General features: G+C 35.5%; 2 protein-coding genes across 5 annotated transcripts; both read left to right on the top strand.

Moving 5' to 3' along the window:
* The first annotated feature begins 2,025 nt into the window (after positions 1–2,025).
* On the top strand, positions 2,026–12,172 carry LOC137743034 (threonine dehydratase biosynthetic, chloroplastic-like). Of its 4 annotated transcripts, none has more exons than XM_088680442.1 (10): positions 2,026–2,584; positions 3,943–4,122; positions 4,603–4,872; positions 5,310–5,516; positions 5,659–5,907; positions 6,004–6,080; positions 6,311–6,428; positions 6,622–6,759; positions 6,852–7,033; positions 12,121–12,172. In XM_088680442.1, exons 1-9 carry the CDS (start codon positions 2,129–2,131, stop codon positions 6,990–6,992), a joined length of 1,836 nt encoding a protein of 611 aa, XP_088536568.1. In that variant the 5' UTR covers positions 2,026–2,128; the 3' UTR covers positions 6,993–7,033; positions 12,121–12,172. The 4 variants fall into 4 exon arrangements, with proteins under 4 accessions (XP_088536568.1, XP_088536567.1, XP_088536570.1 ...); XM_088680444.1 differs by having other exon boundaries at positions 2,027–2,584; positions 6,007–6,080; XM_088680441.1 differs by lacking the exon at positions 12,121–12,172 and having other exon boundaries at positions 6,852–7,197.
* Positions 12,173–13,520: 1,348 nt separating this feature from the next.
* LOC137743874 (GDSL-like lipase/acylhydrolase superfamily protein) lies at positions 13,521–17,069 on the top strand. Its single transcript, XM_068483808.2, has 5 exons — positions 13,521–13,789; positions 14,025–14,155; positions 14,277–14,516; positions 15,009–15,264; positions 16,618–17,069. Exons 1-5 carry the CDS (start codon positions 13,558–13,560, stop codon positions 16,809–16,811), a joined length of 1,053 nt encoding a protein of 350 aa, XP_068339909.2. The 5' UTR covers positions 13,521–13,557; the 3' UTR covers positions 16,812–17,069.
* Positions 17,070–17,731: the final 662 nt, after the last annotated feature.

Genomic DNA, 17,731 nt, shown 5'->3' with positions numbered 1-17,731 from the left:
AAAGTCGGTATATTGACTCCATCGATTTCAATGGCGAATCTGAATAGAGTCTTTCTATTTAAACACAAAACCGAGTCTAAGTTCACCCACCAATTTAATTAATTTTTTTTTTATATTTTATTACATGAAAATATAAAAGAGTACATATTACTTAAAATTTATGATAATATTTTTGAACAACACCAGCACAAAACCTAATTTTCTGTAGAATAAAAAAACTTGTCACTTAGTACTACGGTTTGGTGTTATTTATCTTCGTTTAAAAGTGAGAGATTTTAGATTCAAATCTCGTGGATGATGAATTCATACCAAATTAGGCTGCTCATTGTGTAACTTAGCCTAACTTCTCTTTTTCCTAATGCAAAAATATCGATGTACTAAAAAAAAAAAAAACAACTTATATCGTTCATTTTCTTCCCCCACCACCATCCTTTATCTTTTCCCTCCCTCCCTAGTACTAGAACAAGAAATGAAACTTTTAAACCCATCATTTCCTTTTTTACACTACCATTCTCTTTATATATACACCTATCCTTTTTTTTTTTTTTTGAAGGTTCATATTCAATCTTGCACTAGCATACTCTTTACACACCTATTTTTTTTTCAGCGTAGTTCATGTTCAGTCTGGAATTTACATTTTTGTCTATAAATTAACATTCGTTTTCTTTTGACACCCAACCAAACGGAAGTAAATGAATACACACACACACACACACATATGTGTGTTAAGATCAGGGGATACTCATTTGTAGACACACATGTTGACACCCATATTGTATGGTACATTTCGTAACTCTTTTCCAAGATCTAAACTGTTTATATTTCAATTCATTATTCATAGATCATCCTTGCAAAATTTTAGACAAATCCAAAACTATTAACACATTCATTTGTAGTGAAAAAAATAGACAAATACGGTTCTGCAAAGAAACAATAAAATGACTATCACTTAATCCAATAGCTTTACAAAATGTGTGTCAAAAAAAATGATATACCAATATGGTACACATCACTCACCACACCAAATGATATACCAATATGGTACAAAAATGTGTTTTTTTCTAACAATTTTCTAGAGTAAAACATTTCATGAGAGAGTTATGCTACACTCACCACATTTATACCACCTCTTTAATAGAAATGGGACCCACATGTGTTGTGGGCTCTATCTTTATTAAAAAGGCAATTCAAATGTGGCATGAAAAATATGATAAAAGTAACATTTTTGCTTCATGGGATCAATTGTAAAAAAGAATATTCATTTATTCACTTGCCTTTTTTCTGATTGATTATGAGAAATGTTAGGTAGATCACCCTTAATACATTTATATTATATTAATATATCATCTGATACGGCAAGTGATGCATATAATTAACATTTAATGAAATAAGGGTGTATTTTCTCTCACCACCCTCAAGTAGAGAGATTTTTCAGTATGTTAGGAGCACGGTCCGGTACGCCAAGTGTAATAACCCAAATTGGTTGAGAACTTGAAAAAAAAAAAAAAAATCCAACCAATTGTATTATTATGCTTAGTGTACCGAGTCGTGTTATTGACACACTGGAAAAATTCTTTCTCAAGTGGTGGTAATGCTCCACCCGACTTATTATCGTTGGATGAGTTTAAATTTTGAGATTTGTGTCTATCCACTACACATATCTCGAAATTTAAATTAATCCAACCGTAATTAATATGGTGGCTTTGGGTGATCTAATTAACGTGGTTTAAACTCATCCAATGGTAATAAATATGATGATTTAATTGACGTGACATGTACACATAAGATGATACATAAATGTATTACAAAAATATGAAATTTCTGGCATTTTCTATTTAGTAGTTGTGATATTTATTTGGTTTTATAATATAAGTTTAATTTTTCTCTAATGAGTCTGAAGTAAAAAAAAAAACATTTCTTTGAAAATTTGATATATAATGACACAAGAGAGACAGAGGAAATATTACTGTGTTACTGTGGCTTGCTAGCATTGGCTTTATATAATGACACCAACTCTCCAAAGTTCCCAAATCCTTCTCAAATATACTAACACAGTAGCATTAGTTCTTCTTCTATTAATTCGTCTGTCTCTCTTCTTCTGTCTGTTTCATTTTTTTTTTTTATAAATATGGAGACTCTCTGCAGCCGGACTCCTTCACCCTCCTCACCTCTGTTCCGTACAAACGTACGGCAGCATGGTTCATCATCAACATTCTTCCCACACCTCATAAAAAACCAATCACCATGCATCACCACTGCTTTACTAACAAATCCAGCTGCTGAAGTGATCTCCATCAAACCTTCCAAACTACCACTCAGTCCCTTCAAAACGACCCCGCAGGAGTTGAAGATAGTGGCGCCGGAGACATTACAGTACGACAGTGGGTTTCTTGGAGCAGTGCCTGATAAGTTAGTGGAAGGAGAAGGAAGTAGTGATGATATTCACGATGCCATGAGTTACTTGACAAAGATTTTGACCTCTAAAGTTTATGATGTTGCCATTGAGTCTCCGTTGGACTATGCTTCCAAGCTCTCTGACAAGCTTCATGTTAATATTTGGCTCAAGAGAGAGGACCTACAACCTGTAAGAATATTCTTCCTTTTGTTTAGTTTTGCATTTGGCACATGATATTTCCTCGTATGCATTCTGTTGTAACCATTTGGTCCAGTGACATTCAATTAGTCCACGCTATGTCAGAGGGTCTAGTGAATTAGTCATCACTCTTTTCTATGTCGGAATAGGTTAGCCGATAAATATGGATTCACTACTAATTTTTGTTCTAAACTAACATCAGTACATAGAGTTCCGTTTTAATAATCATTTCTACGGTGCTTCGAGGGGCTTGTATATCAAGTTGTTAGGAGATTCATCCTACATATGAGGTTCTATGTATGGTTCTCCTTTTCTTACTATCGTTTGTATCCAGAAAATAATACGTTGTCAAGTTCACAGTTTGAGTGCTATAAGTCGTTTATAATCCATTTGAAGTATTACAGAACTCTATAGTATGTATTCTCATGTTGAGAATGAATTTCATATTGATAGGAGGAGAGATCTTGCATGGGCTTATAAGTGAGTTAGGTTACTTCCCATATTGCCAATTCATTTTATGGTAGAACCTAAACTTTTTTCATCTCCACCCGATAAAAGATTACATGATAGAGTGGCAGCGGATGGTAGATTTTTTTTCTTTTCTGAATCTTAAAACAACTTAAAAAATATCTTCTAATAAGGATCTTTAAATCATAGTACATATATATAAGCACGATTATAGCGTTGAACCAAATACTTTATTATTGGTTCGTTAAGTAAACAAATAATAGAAGTGTAATTATACAGACAGGTATATATACTTTATTTCTGTTGGTTATTATTTAAAATAAAAACGACAGGGACTATATATTTGGATTCTGGCTTGATAGGCGGTACAAATTCGCACATGTCCCAGCGGACTAAATTACAGCGAGTCCTGCCTAGATTCTTTTGCCACAGTAGTTCACGACATCTTGTTAGAAACAAGAATAATTACAACTAATATGAATAATTTCTCTTTGAAACCTATATATTAGGCAAGCTGGACACAAAGGCCCTAAGTAGGAAAAGGTCTTACATCGAATGAGTTTATTGCCACATTAGTGTTTCGGTCCAATAATGTCATATTAGGTGTACATTTTTTGGACTTGGATTATCTCCCTTCCTATTTTTGTTCCCTCCCAACCCCTCCTTTTAATCTAAACCGTTCAAAAGAAATCTGATGGCTAAGAGTTGTGCTGCATAGAGCCTTATTTTATTAGGTGCCATTAAAAGCATTCAACCAACGACTAATATAAATGGTATGTCTGACTAAAACGAAGTTACTACTAGTACTACTTCCTAAAATTTCAATAAAAATGCCTTTTTTTCTGTGTGTGTCTAATTGAGGTAGTTGATAATGCATGCAGATTTTCTCCTTTAAAATTCGAGGAGCTTACAATATGATGGCAAAGCTTTCCACAAAACAATTGGCAATGGGTGTTATTTGTTCATCAGCAGGGAATCATGCTCAAGGAGTTGCACTATCAGCACAAAAACTTGGTTGCACTGCTGTGATTATCATGCCCATTACAACTCCTGAAATCAAAGTGTGACATCTTCTCTCTCTCTCTCTCTCTCTCTCTCTCTCACTCTCTCTCAAACACACAAGTTTTACAAAATTAAAAAAGTTTTTTAGCCAAAATAGTCTATGAGGTTGGTATAACTCCTCAATTTGGTACTTGAGATTTAAAATCTGTAGAAATGCTCCTTGAGTTTGTCCGCCGTCAATCATTTTGGTCATTCCGTGAAAAATCTCCATTAAATAAGACTAAAATGGCAAAAATATTCTCAAATTCTGTCAAATCATTTTGGCCCATTGTTTATTAGGTTGAGGTTATTTTGTCATTTGAGTTTTTATTTAACAGAGATTTTTCACGGAATGACCATTGGTGGTGAACAAACTTAAGGACCACTTTTATTTCAAATCTTATAGACTAAAGTGAAGTGTTATGCTAATCTAGTTTTTGACTAAAATGTAATTCTCTAATTATCACGAATCTGATTTGTGGTTTTCCTTTTCTGTTCAGTGGAAAACAGTGGAGAAGTTAGGTGGACAAGTAGTGCTTGTGGGTGACTCATATGATGAAGCCCAAGCATATGCACAACAAAGGGCTAAAGATGAAGGCTTAATATTTGTGCACCCTTTTGACCATCCAGATGTCATAGCTGGCCAAGGAACTATAGGAATGGAGATTCTGCGTCAAATTCAAGGTCCATTGCATGCAATCTTTGTGCCTGTTGGTGGTGGTGGACTTATAGCTGGAATTGCTTCCTATGTCAAGAGAGTTCGCCCCGAGGTTTGTGTTTTTTCAATCAAAAAAAAAAAAAAATTGTTATTAAGGAGAGAGGGAGAGTTCGAAACTATTATACTAGTTTATGGGAGGGGAAGTTTCAAATCCAAATGTTTTTGAAATGATTTCAGAATTTCATACTAGGACGTATATGTATGTGTGGCAGATGTATGTGTGGTATATGTATGTGTGTGTAAGATATATATCTAGCCTAATGAATTACGTAGCATGTGTTGGCATGTGTTAATAAGATAATGTTTTTATTGTCAATATATATATATATATCTCCTTTTAAATGTGTATTATTTGATGCTCAATGTAATGATCTATCTTCACATACTCGATCCTAGCCTCTTATGTGAAATCATAGTCATTTATCAAGATGCTCGTCCGCAATTAATCTTTGGTGCTTGCATGACTTAATTGGTTTCATAATCATGCAGGTCAAGATAATTGGGGTAGAGGTATCCGATGCAAACGCAATGGCACTATCCATACATCATGGTCAGAGAATTATGTTGGAGAAAGTGGGAGGATTTGCAGATGGAATAGCAGTAAAAAAGGTTGGGGAAGAAACTTTTCGGTTATGCAGAGAACTCATTGATGGAGTAGTTCTTGTTAGTCGTGATGCCGTTTGTGCATCAATAAAAGTGAGTCTTAATTTTATCTTAATTTATACTCATTAAAGTTTCAACTAATCATGTTTTATTTTAATGTCTTCTACTTAGACTGTGTTTAGAGATTCCAATCTACTACTTTAGTTGTATTTTAGCTCGTGTGCTTCTGCTGCAGGATATGTTTGAGGAAAAACGGAGCATACTTGAACCGGCAGGCGCTGTAGCCATCGCTGGAGCAGAAGCATATTGCAAATATTATGGACTGAAGGGTGAAAATGTTGTTGCTATAAGTAGTGGAGCTAACATGAACTTTGACAGACTAAGATTGGTATCTCAACTAGCCGATGTTGGTAGGAGATGCGAAGTTTTCCTTGCAACATTTGTTCCAGAAAAGCGTGGAAGCTTCAAACAGTTTTGTGAACTGGTATTTCAAAAGAACCTCTTCCTATCATTATCATAAGGTAAAAAAAAACATTGATTCATCAATTCTGAACCCTAGCTTATATCAACATTTGACTAGCAGGTTGGTCCAATGAATATTCTTGAGATAAGCTACAGATATGATGATAAAAAAGAAAGTGGCCTTGTTCTGTACAGGCAAGGACCTCTTACTCTTTAACTTTATGTTCTTCGTAAAGAAAATCCTTAGTGTTTCTATCTCTCAGTACAGTAAGAAATATTAATAAATTAAAATAAAATGACATTATTAACTATTAAAGTTGGTAGGTTCTAAAATATTGTTTTCAACTACATCCAACAATAAAAAAGTTTGTAGTACATTTGTTCCACATATTCATTGAGTCTATATGGTCATATATATGTTGCAGTGTTGGCTTTCAAACTGTTTTGGAGTTGGAAGAAATGTTGGATCGGATGATGTCGGCTCAACTACTGACCGTTAACCTGACAAATAAGGAACTAGTTAAAGATCATATGCAATTTTTGGTAATCAATCTCCTCACCTTTTGTTTTTTCATTCTGAATATATAGACGCCAATTGTATCTCTCGGGTTTTAAAAGCATCAAATCGATGCAAAAACATGAACAAAATTTGATGAGTAATGACATGTTGAGGCTTCTCTCCAAAATGGTCCACAGTTAAGATTTTGATCCCATAAGTTTCCGGTATATGCTTCAGGTGGGAGGTCGATCGTCCTCTATCGAAAATGAGATCCTTTGCCAGTTTGCCATTCCAGCGAGGCCAGGTGCTTTATTGAAGTTCTTAGATGCTTTCAGTCCCCTTTGGAACATAAGCTTGTTCCATTACAGTGGACAGGTTTGTACCTGTTATACTGATAATCCACTTTACTTACTGTAATCTTGTTGCACAAGGCTAAATTTTTTTTCCTTGTGTTTTCATCTTACCAGGGTGAAAGTGGTGCGGATGCGTTGGTCGGTTTACATGTTGCAAGCTCTGAGATAAACAAGTTCAAGGCTTTGGCTGATGCTCTAGGGTTTAATTATAAATTTGAGACAAACAATGAGACCTTACAATTGCTATTGCATTAGATGAGCCGCTAAACGGGCTAGCTTCGGCCCAACAAACTTGAGTTATTTTAAGTTAATTGTGTTAGTGTAACTTGAATCAATGAGTTTTGATCTAGAGGGAGCTGGACAGAAAACAAAAGATGAACAAAACTGGAGAAATGAATGGTTTCTTGTTTTCTCTCTTGCAGAAACTTTGCAGAGGAATATTTCTTCTCTATTCGAAAAAGAGCACTAACTTGCTTTACATTAATTGAAAGGCCTTAACTTGGGACCACATAAAACACTACATTTCATCTTAAACACACATCTATTTAATTTCATGGATCACTCAACACATGACACTCATGGCCTTTTACAAAACTAGACATTTAAACTTTGCCTCATTTTGCACAAGTGGATACACCAATTTAAACAAACTTATTCTAAAACTTTTCAGCTCAAATACTTATAATTCAACACTCCCCTTTAAGTTTTGAGCTGATTTCACACCAAGCATATCTCGAAGATAGTTGAATCGATCCTTAGCCAAAGGTTTTGTGAAGATATCTGCTATCTGTTTTTCAGTGGGACAGTACACCAAATCAATGATTCCTTCTTACAGTGCATCCTTAATAAAGTGATACCTTCTATCAATGTGCTTTGTCTTTTGATGGAACACAGAATTCTTTGTGATAGCAATGGCAGATGTGTTGTCACAGTGAAGAGGAGTAGCTACAGTTTGCCAAAATCTCCCAAACAGTGAAGATGAGTAGCTATAGTTTGCCAAAATCTCCCAAAACAAACCTCAACCATATTGCTTGTGTTGTGGCTTCTGATGCACTTATATATTCAGCCTCTGCAGTTGAGAGTGCAACACAGTTTTGCTTGATTGAAGCCCAAGAAAACACACCACTGCCAAATGAGAATGCATATCCTGATGTGCTTTTGCTGTCTTCCAATGAACCACCCCAGTCACTATCACATAAACCAATTAAGCAAGCTTTTCTTCCTTTCACATACTCTAAGCCATAATCCAGAGTTCCCTTGATGTATCTGAGCACTCTCTTTGCAGTTCCATAGTGTCTATTGGTAGGACAATGCATGTATCTGGCCAATAAACTAGCTGCATACATTATATCCAGCCTTGTAGCAGTGAGATATAGAAGACTTCCCACAATGCTCCTATACAATTCATCACTTGGAGATCCACTTCCATCATCTTTAGATAGCTTCTCAGTAGCTACCAGAGGAGTTGAGACAGTCTTTGCTTCATTTAAACCAAATTTACTCAGTAAAGAGCTTGCATACTTCTTCTGATTAATGAAGATGCTGGAATCTGTTTGTATCACTCACATCCCAAGGAAGTGGTGAAGAAGACCTAAGTCTGTCATCTCATACTTCATTTTCATATCTTCTTTGAACTCTTCTAGCATTGGTTTGCAACTACCAGTGTAGACTATATCATCTACATAGATAGAGACAATCAGAATATCTTCTCCCCTTGCTTTTATATACAGAGTTGGTTCACTCAAGCTTTTCTTGAAACCACACTGTGAGAAATAGCTGTCAATCTCACCATACCAAGCTCTCGGAGCTTGTTTTAAACCATAGAGGGCCTTATGAAGTTTGTAAACCTTTTCTTCCTTGCCTTTTACTACAAAACCTTCAGGCTGCTCAACATAGACCTCTTCTTGTAGAACTCCATTCAAGAAAGTTGATTTCACATCTAATTGATACAGTTTCCAGCTCTTTTGTGCAGCCAAAGCTATTAAAGTTCTAATGGTATCCAACCTAGCAACCGGTGCATAAGTCTCATTGTAGTCCAAACCAGGCTTTTGTGCATAGCCTTTTGCAACCAGCCTTGCTTTATTCTTCAACACTGAGCCATCATGATTTAACTTAGTTTTGTAGACCCATTTAACCCCTATAACAGGTTTTTCAGTTGGTCTGTCAACAAGCTTCCAGGTGCCATTCTTTTCAATCATAAACAGCTCATCCTCCATAGCTTTTAACCAAGACTCATCTTGTTTGGCATCCTCATACTTCTCTGGATCCATGATACACAGATTGCATTGAGCCAATACTTCATTCAGATTCCTCCACTTCAATGGTGTATTATCAAATGCTTGATTTTGTCCTTCAATTAAATTTGATATGCTTGAAGATTCACCTAAGATAGGTGACTTGGATTGAGTTTCAGAGTCTTCACTATTAGGAGCTCTCCTAGAATGAGATAATATAGGTGATGTAGGAGACAACACCATTCTGTCATTACTCTATGTACTTATATCACTGTGAATAAAACTTCCAGTATTAAGAAATGTTGACCCTGAGTTCTCTTCCCAATTCCAGACATCTTCTTCATCAAATACAATGTCTCTTGACAAGAATAACTTCTTAGATAATGGATCAAATACCCTATACCCCTTTTCACAAGTTGCATAAGTTGCATATCCCACAAATACTCATTTTAAACTTTTAGGTTCAAGTTTATGTCTCTTTTCACTTGGAACATGAACATAACACAGAGATCCAAACACTCTCAGATGGGCTATTCCTGGCTTTCTACCATAATAGGCTTCAAAAGGTGTGATGTTGTTCAAAGCCTTTGTGGGACATCGATTTAGACTATATACAGATGTATGCATAGCTTCTGCCCAGAGGAAATATGGCATCCTCTTCTCATGCAACATAGATTTCGCCATTTCAATCACTGTTCTGTTCTTTCTCTCCACTACTCCATTTTGTTGTGGAGTATATGCAAGAGTAAATTGTCTTTGTATTCCTTCCTTTTCACAGAACTGATCAAATTCTGAAGACTTGAACTCCCCTCCTCTGTCACTTCTCAGAGTCTTAATCTTGAAACCACTTTGTAATTCTGCCATAACTTTGAATTTCTTAAAACAATTGAATGCATCTGACTTATATCTCAAGAAATAGACCTAAATCATTATGGTAAAATCATCTATCAGCAGCATGAAATACTTATTTCCAGCAATTGACTCAGTCTTCATAGGTCCACACAAATCAACATGAATCAGCTCAAGTGGAGCAGTTGCTCTATACACTTGATTTCTATGGAATTCTTCTCTGTGCTGTTTACCAAATTGGCAACCTTCACAGACTCCATTGTAGTCTGCAAGCTGTGGCAAACCATGTACCATTTCTTTGTTTCTCAATTGTTTGAGACCACCAAAGTGTAAATGTCCAAGTCTCCTGTGCCAAGTCTCAGTAGAGTGAGTGACACTAGCTTTCAGCACCATTTGATTCTCAGAGAACAAGGTCAGTGGATAACACCTATTCACTTTCTTCTTCACTCTCATAACCAAGCATTCCAGTGATGGACCATCATACACATTGCACATTCCACCTCCAAACACCAAGAAGTATCCATGTTCATCCATTTGACCAACACTGAGTAAGTTTTCCTTTAACCCGGGAAGATACATTACTTCTCTAACATACTTTCTCCCTTTATTTGTATCAATAACCAAAGATCCCATTCCTGCAACATTCACAAGATCTCCAGTTGGCATTTAAACTTTACCAGCTACATTGGTTCTAACCTCAACAAGCAAATCTACATTTCCTGTCATGTGATTGCTACAACCACTATCTATATACCACTCTCCATTCACCTTTGGTTCTGTGACAGTGTTGTTTGCATAAAACAGATTCCCTGTCATCTCCAATTGACTTGCATTATTTGCCTTTTGCACTGACCTGCCTACAGTACACTCTCTAGCCCAATGCCCAAATTTATCACAATTGAAACACTTTGGTTTCCCTTTGTATCTACACTCACCAAAGTGATATTTAGAGCACACCTTGCACTGAGGCTTTGCAACCTCCTGACCAATTGACTGAGATGCATTTGCATTATGATAATTGTGCAGAGAAGATTTCTGCTGAAATTTGGGTTTTGATTCCCATTTCTTGCCTTTAGAATTCCAATTTCTCTGAAATCTAAATGAACCAGAATGACCACCACTCTTGTTCTGCTCCTTTGGATTCACGGAGAGTGAAGAGAATGCTCTCTCATTTGCATCAACCATATGCAAATCAAACCGTTGTTCTTGACTCTTTAAGATTGCAACTACTTCCTGCAATTCTACAGTCTCTAGACACTTTGTATTTTCTATAACCAAACAGATAGAATCATAAGGTTTACTAAGACTAATCAGGACCTTCTGCACTAGTCTCTCATTCGACAGAGATTCACCAAATGTTCTCATCTGATTAATTAGATCATTCAACCGTGTAAGATAGCTAGACAAAGACTCATCATCTCGCATCCTAGCATATTCAAATTCTCTTCTAAGATTCTGCAATTTCATAGATCGTACCTGATCACCACCATGATACTCTCCGTACAAAAAATCCTATGCCATCTTTGCTGACTCGGCATTGGCGATTCAAGGGAAGATTTGATCCGAGACTGCATTCTGAATGATTCCCAAAGCCTTTGCTTCTTGCATCAACACAGCTGACATTTCTTCATCTCCATCATCCTCCGATGATCCTTTAGTCTTCTTCTTCTTCTTCGAATCAGACGTTTTAACTCCCTTCTCCACCAGATTCCATAACCCATGCGATTTGAAGATTGTCACCATCTTGATTCTCCAGAACTCGTAGTTCTCACCAGAGAAGATTGGAGTCCTCACTTCCGAGCCTCCAGATCCAGACATGATTTTGATCTGAATCGACAACCTTCACAGAGTTTCAAGAGAGCTTCGATTGAGCTCGATAACGTCACAGATTGTTAGATCCAACTAGGCTCTGAGGCCATGTTAGTGTAACTTGAATCAATGAGTTTTGATCTAGAGGGAGCTGGACAGAAAACAAAAGATGAACAAAACTGGAGAAATGAATGGTTTTTTGTTTTCTCTCTTGCAGAAACTTTGCAGAGGAATATTTCTTCTCTATTCGAAAAAGAGCACTAACTTGCTTTACATTAACTGAAAGGCCTTAACTTGGGACCACATAAAACACTACATTTCATCTTAGACACACTTCTATCTAATTTCATGGATCACTCAACACATGGCACTCATGGCCTTTTACAAAACTAGATATTTACATTTTGCCTCATTTTGCACAAGTGGATACACCAATTTAAACAAACAAATTGAACTGTTGTAAACTAAACTTTAAGTTAATTTAACTTGAGTTATTTTATGCTTTTATTTATACTAATTATAATGAGTTTTCTTGTCTTATAATTAATATAGCTTATGAGGAGTCGGTCTCCAAATCCTATTGGGATTCCTACACTAAATTTACACAATCACATTCATAGAATAATAATATTTACAACATATATGTATTTTAAAACTAAATATCCCAAATATTATGTCTTATTAACCCCGAACTGTGTTTCAATTTCTATAAGATTTTTCTAAATATGATTTACATGTTCCTAATTCGTTTCCCAATGCTCCGACCAGATATTCACGAGTCATATTGTGGGGCTTAATTTTTATATGTGACATAAATTGAAGTGTAGCCGTATGTGGTTCTTATCTTGAGTTTAATAATGTTGGTGGGTTTTGGTTCATCAATTATAGGGTATGAATATTGGTTTTTTGCAATCTTCTCTTGCTCCTCTCTTTAATTTTGGAAAAAAGTTTTGGTTTATCAATGAGCTGAAATTATTACATTTAGTAAAAGAGAGATTATATTCACATACCCCAATTTACTTCTTCCACATATTTTTAATTTTTTAATATTTTCTACACACCACTAACACTTGATAGAAAAATATTAAAAAATTAAAAGGATGTGAGAGAAGTAATTTGGAGTGTGAATATAACCTCTCTAAGTAAAATAACATCCTTGTCCACATTGAAAATATTGCCGCATGTAACAATTAACAAAGACCAAATTGGCTTCCAAACTGAATTTAAAAAGAACAAAAATTATAGCTACGACAGGTGCCAGTAAACGCTGAGTCTGAAAAGCTGTGTGATTCAGATGTTGTAAAGTTCAAAGACGATTGAATTCGACAATGGGGGTTTGAAAGTGATTGAAGAACTGCCATTGAAATTGGTAATATGGCACACAATACAAAACTGAAAGAACAAAAGAAATGGCCTGCAACTGGTTTGCAGCTGTATGTATGTCTGTATAATTCAGCTGCATGCCAATGTGTATTAGAAGCTATGACAGCTCAAAGAACACACTTCATTAAGACACTCCACGAACCACCCCTTTATTCTGCAGTTAAATTGATTTTGGGTAGTCCTATACATGGATAACATGCATGGATTTTGGAGTCAAAAGACCTTTTTACCCCTAAAAAGTTGTGTATCTGTTACAATGTCAAGAGGGTGAGTTTGGTTTTTCCTTTTCCCCAATTAAATATATTGGTGGTTGATATCCCCAATTAGGTAGTCTGTTTAGCACTTCTAAATTGCTCAACTCATAACCCATGAGCAAATTCACACTCCAATGTTAAGCATTCCACTGTAATAATAATAATAACAATATATGTATGTATGTATGTATGTATGTATGTATGTGTGTGTGTGTGTGTCTCTGTGTGTGTGTATATATTTGTTTCAAAGCTCTTCATAAATCCACCATCCCACTTCTGACGAGAGAGAAAATGGGATCATTAGTTTGTTTTCTTCTTGTGATTATAGCACTTTCTCTGCAGGCAAATGGGCAGCCTTTGGTTCCTGCAATGTTCGTATTTGGGGACTCAGTTGTGGATGCTGGTAACAACAACCACCTCTACACCCTGATCAAAGCCAACTTCCCTCCTTATGGAAGAGACTTTGTCAATCACAAGCCAACTGGGAGGTTCTGCAATGGAAAGCTTGCTTCAGACTTCACTGGTATTTTTATATTCTAATCTGCTCTAATTTACAGAAAGAAAGATTCAAACTTAGGTGCAAGGGAATTGGTACATTGCATTCGCTGACCAACTCACTAACTAGCCTAACTTGCATCTGGAACTAGTTATATCTTAGAATCGCCATGCATTTCTCAAGTCTCATTTTTAGACAATATTTTTTTAGTCCACTAATTGGCTTTTTTTTTTCTTTCTTGTTTTGTTTTCTTTGACTGCAGCTGAAAACCTTGGATTTACTTCTTACCCTCCAGCTTATCTTAGCAAAGAAGCCAATGGAAAAAACCTCTTGATTGGTGCCAATTTTGGCTCAGCTGGTTCTGGCTATTACGAGTATACAGCAAAATTATATGTAAAAAGAAATTAACAATTGCAATTTTAACTAGCTAGAAGATCTCTGTAATTTCTCACACATGAACATTGTAGTATGATTTTTTAATTTTTCGTGTGTAAATCTTGGTGTTTACATGCAGAATGCAATTTCACTAAATCAGCAGCTGAAGTACTACAAGGAATACCAAAACAAGGTGGTGCGAATTGCAGCAGGAAATAAAGCCAATTTTACTTCAATAATATCTGATGCAATCTACCTTGTTGGTGCTGGGAGCAGTGACTTTCTTCAGAACTACTACATTGATCCTCTTCTTTACAAGGCCTATACGCCCAACCAGTTCTCTGACATTCTCATGCAATCTTATGCAACATTCATTCAGGTAGATCACAATTCCACTCCATACCTTTTGATTAAAGAACGGAAGAGGAGATTCGAAATTGGACCTCTCCTAATAGTGAAAATTAGAGAAAAATCTCTTAAGTTAACGGATTTCAATTTGGACCCAATTCAAGCCAATAGCAAACTAAAGCCTTGTTTCTTACCCTTCATTGTCTTAGACTGGACTATTTCTAAGGGGAAACAATTGAAACCAATGGCGGCGTAGCTAGAGACAAGGCTACCGTGAGACCTCTTAGTAGACTAAAATCGCATATAATAGTCTACTAAGAGATCTAAGCACAACTCCATTGAAAATTTCTCGCTCTGCCCTTAATTGAAAATATAATTATGACCAAATTGAAATCAAATTCAAACTACAAGAGAAATATTGTCGTTTGTCCTTCAATTATCTTATGAAGTATAGTAACTAAAAATGGTGACAATTACTGTAAACCCTAACCATCAAGAAACTAATGAAAATGGTTTGTTACAGCATCTGTATGCATTGGGAGCAAGGAGAATAGGAGTGACCACATTGCCACCACTTGGATGCCTGCCGGCGGCCATCACTATATTTGGGTCGCACAGCAATGAGTGCGTGGATAAACTCAACAATAATGCAATCTCATTCAATAACAAGCTCAACGCCACATCTCAGAGCTTGCAAAATGGCCTCTCTGGTCTCAAGTTGGTCGTCTTAGATATCTACCAACCGCTCCATGACCTTGTCACAAAGCCTGCCGAAAATGGTACGTGAAGAAGAAGAGCCTTTATTTGGTTTAAAGTTAGCCATGCACCAAAATTAGCTTAAACAAAACTTCTTAAAGTAAATCCAGGGGACAGAAACGATAAAATTTGACTTTTCTTTCAAAATCGATCTAGGGACGACCTTTGCAGCTTAACACACAATGTGCTAGCATGAGCGATAAGAATAAATTTTAGTATTATATATACTAAACAATGTGGGGGCTACATTCAATGTGGTGCCTTAGGTGACCGCCTCGTTCGGCTTTCCTCAGAGCCAGGCCCTGCATTTGTAGCATTGAAAGTGAAAAATACTACTAAGATGATGACGAACTAAAGTAGTTACATTTTTATGGTTTTTTTTTTAGCTATAATAGTCCTTCAAATTTGCCTAATTCCTCACTTTGGTCCATAAGATTTGAAATTAATAGAAATGGTCTCCGAGATTGTCCATCATCAATCTTTTTGGTCCCTCAGTGAAAAATTATACTAAATAAAGATCAAAATAACAAAATTACCCTCAATAACTAATAAGCCAAAATGATTTGACAAAAATTGAGGGTATCTTTGTCATTTCATCCTTCTTTTATGGAGATTTTTCACGGAATGATCAAAATGATTGATTGTGAACAAACTCAATGACCAATTCTATCGATTTCAAATCTCAGGAACTAAGGTGAGGAGTTATGTAAATCTCAAAGACCATTTTGGCTAAAAAGCCTATTTTTAATTAACCTCAATTATTTCTAGAAGAAGATCATTATATAATCTGCCACATCAATTGATGTCTAATGAAAGTATTGTGGCAGATGTGTTATATTTTAGGGTGGTGCTGTTCACACATTTTTTTTTTATCTCTCACATACTTCATGTTAATTTTTATTCTTTGGTCTTCTTTAGTTGATTTTATTCGACTGTCAAAAATTGAGAAATGTGTGTAAAAAGTAAAATTGGATGTGAAGATAACACCACTGATGTATTATTGTATGGCGTTGATGATATAGGAGACAATCCGGATGCAAAACAACTGCCAAAAGTATAAGACATATGATTATTATCATATGACACATGGATTGAGATGATAATTATACTTTTGCATACATCTACCTCATTATTTTTTGCCAGAGAGAAACTCACATGAAACACGTAGCATATCCATTTCTCTTATCACATGACGTTATACTTGATAGTATAATGCGACGGATAGTTCTTGATTAGTTTTTCTTCTTGGGCCCATAAGATACAATATAAATGGATCCATTCGAAATTTCGAACAAAAATTTGGGCTGACAGTTCAATGAGACGAACACGACCCATCGACACGAATTGTCGCCCTAACTAGTGACTGATATTGACAGGGTTTGCGGAGGCAAGGAGGGCTTGTTGTGGAACAGGGCTGGTAGAAACAGCAATACTGTGCAATGCAGACTCAGTAGGGACCTGCGCCAATGCGTCTGAGTATGTCTTTTGGGATGGCTTTCATCCTTCTGAGGCTGCAAACCAAATTTTGGCCAATGATTTGCTCAGCAGTGGCCTCTCCCTCATCTCCTAATTAAATTAAATTATGCACTTAATCATTGTTTTTCTTGTTTAATTATAAAATTAAAATAAGTGCTGGGCTAGTGCATTTGGTTGCTTGTATTCTTGTTAATTTGATGGCTGGTGTGCTTTTTTTAAATTATCGTGAGAGAAAAAAATTATCAATTAGATGACAAAGTTCTAGAAACTCCACTCATGTAAGTTTAGTAGAACAAATTATGAATTGTGTTTATTGAGTTGAAATAAAAAGTTAATTAAGTTTTTATCTTTAGGTCTAGTGCATTTATCTATATTTTGCTACATCTGGTTAAATAAAGGATCCTTCTATTAATTTAACATATAAAGACATGTACATGACACATAAGCTAGAAGCCAAAATCATAAAATTAAAGAAAATAATAATAATTAGATCAAAGTACCCCACATTCCAAAGGTCACATCCTAATTTAAGGCACAACTACAATACTTACATGTATTTAAAACAATTATCATTTAACGGTTGGATATAATTCATGTGAATATATGTAATTGTATAACATATAAATTTTGTAGCCAAATCACTAATTTAAAACATTTTATAAAATGAGTTCGTGTACTCAACTGTCGTCTTTGATGAAGTACTAACAGAAACTAACATTAGATTAGATTACCAAACAGATAAAAATCGCACAAATGTATTTAGTAAAATCACATATTACACAAAAAATAGCACACAAATGCATTTAGTTGCCTCTCTAGTTTATGTGAACAAATAGATTAAAATAGGATGATACGATCTACACATCTCTTTTTATCTCTCAGACATCGTTTTTAATTCATATTTTCAATTTTCGACCTTTAGATTGAATGAATTAAAGAAGATAAATGACAGAAATTAACATGAGATGTTTAAAAGGTAAAAAAGATGTGTGTGGATATCACCATCCTTAAAAT

The sequence above is a fragment of the Pyrus communis genome, chromosome 11, assembly GCF_041283825.1.
Source record: "Pyrus communis isolate YQ-2024b chromosome 11, ASM4128382v1, whole genome shotgun sequence".
Taxonomy (NCBI): domain Eukaryota; kingdom Viridiplantae; phylum Streptophyta; class Magnoliopsida; order Rosales; family Rosaceae; genus Pyrus; species Pyrus communis.
Note: the sequence above shows the minus strand (reverse complement) of the source record. Positions and strands in the feature narration are given on the sequence as shown.

What these genes read in the sequence shown, in the direction of transcription:
- LOC137743874 (XM_068483808.2), top strand. Translation starts at nt 13,558, where the DNA reads ATGGGATCATTAGTTTGTTTTCTTCTTGTGATTATAGCACTTTCTCTG. An exon ending in AGTATACAGCAAAATTATAT is followed by an intron (nt 14,156 to 14,276) that starts GTAAAAAGAAAT and finishes GTTTACATGCAG; the next exon opens with AATGCAATTTCACTAAATCA. An exon ending in CACAAAGCCTGCCGAAAATG is followed by an intron (nt 15,265 to 16,617) that starts GTACGTGAAGAA and finishes TGATATTGACAG; the next exon opens with GGTTTGCGGAGGCAAGGAGG.
- LOC137743034 (XM_088680442.1), top strand. Translation starts at nt 2,129, where the DNA reads ATGGAGACTCTCTGCAGCCGGACTCCTTCACCCTCCTCACCTCTGTTC. An exon ending in TCAAACAGTTTTGTGAACTG is followed by an intron (nt 5,908 to 6,003) that starts GTATTTCAAAAG and finishes ACATTTGACTAG; the next exon opens with CAGGTTGGTCCAATGAATAT. An exon ending in TGTTCCATTACAGTGGACAG is followed by an intron (nt 6,760 to 6,851) that starts GTTTGTACCTGT and finishes TCATCTTACCAG; the next exon opens with GGTGAAAGTGGTGCGGATGC.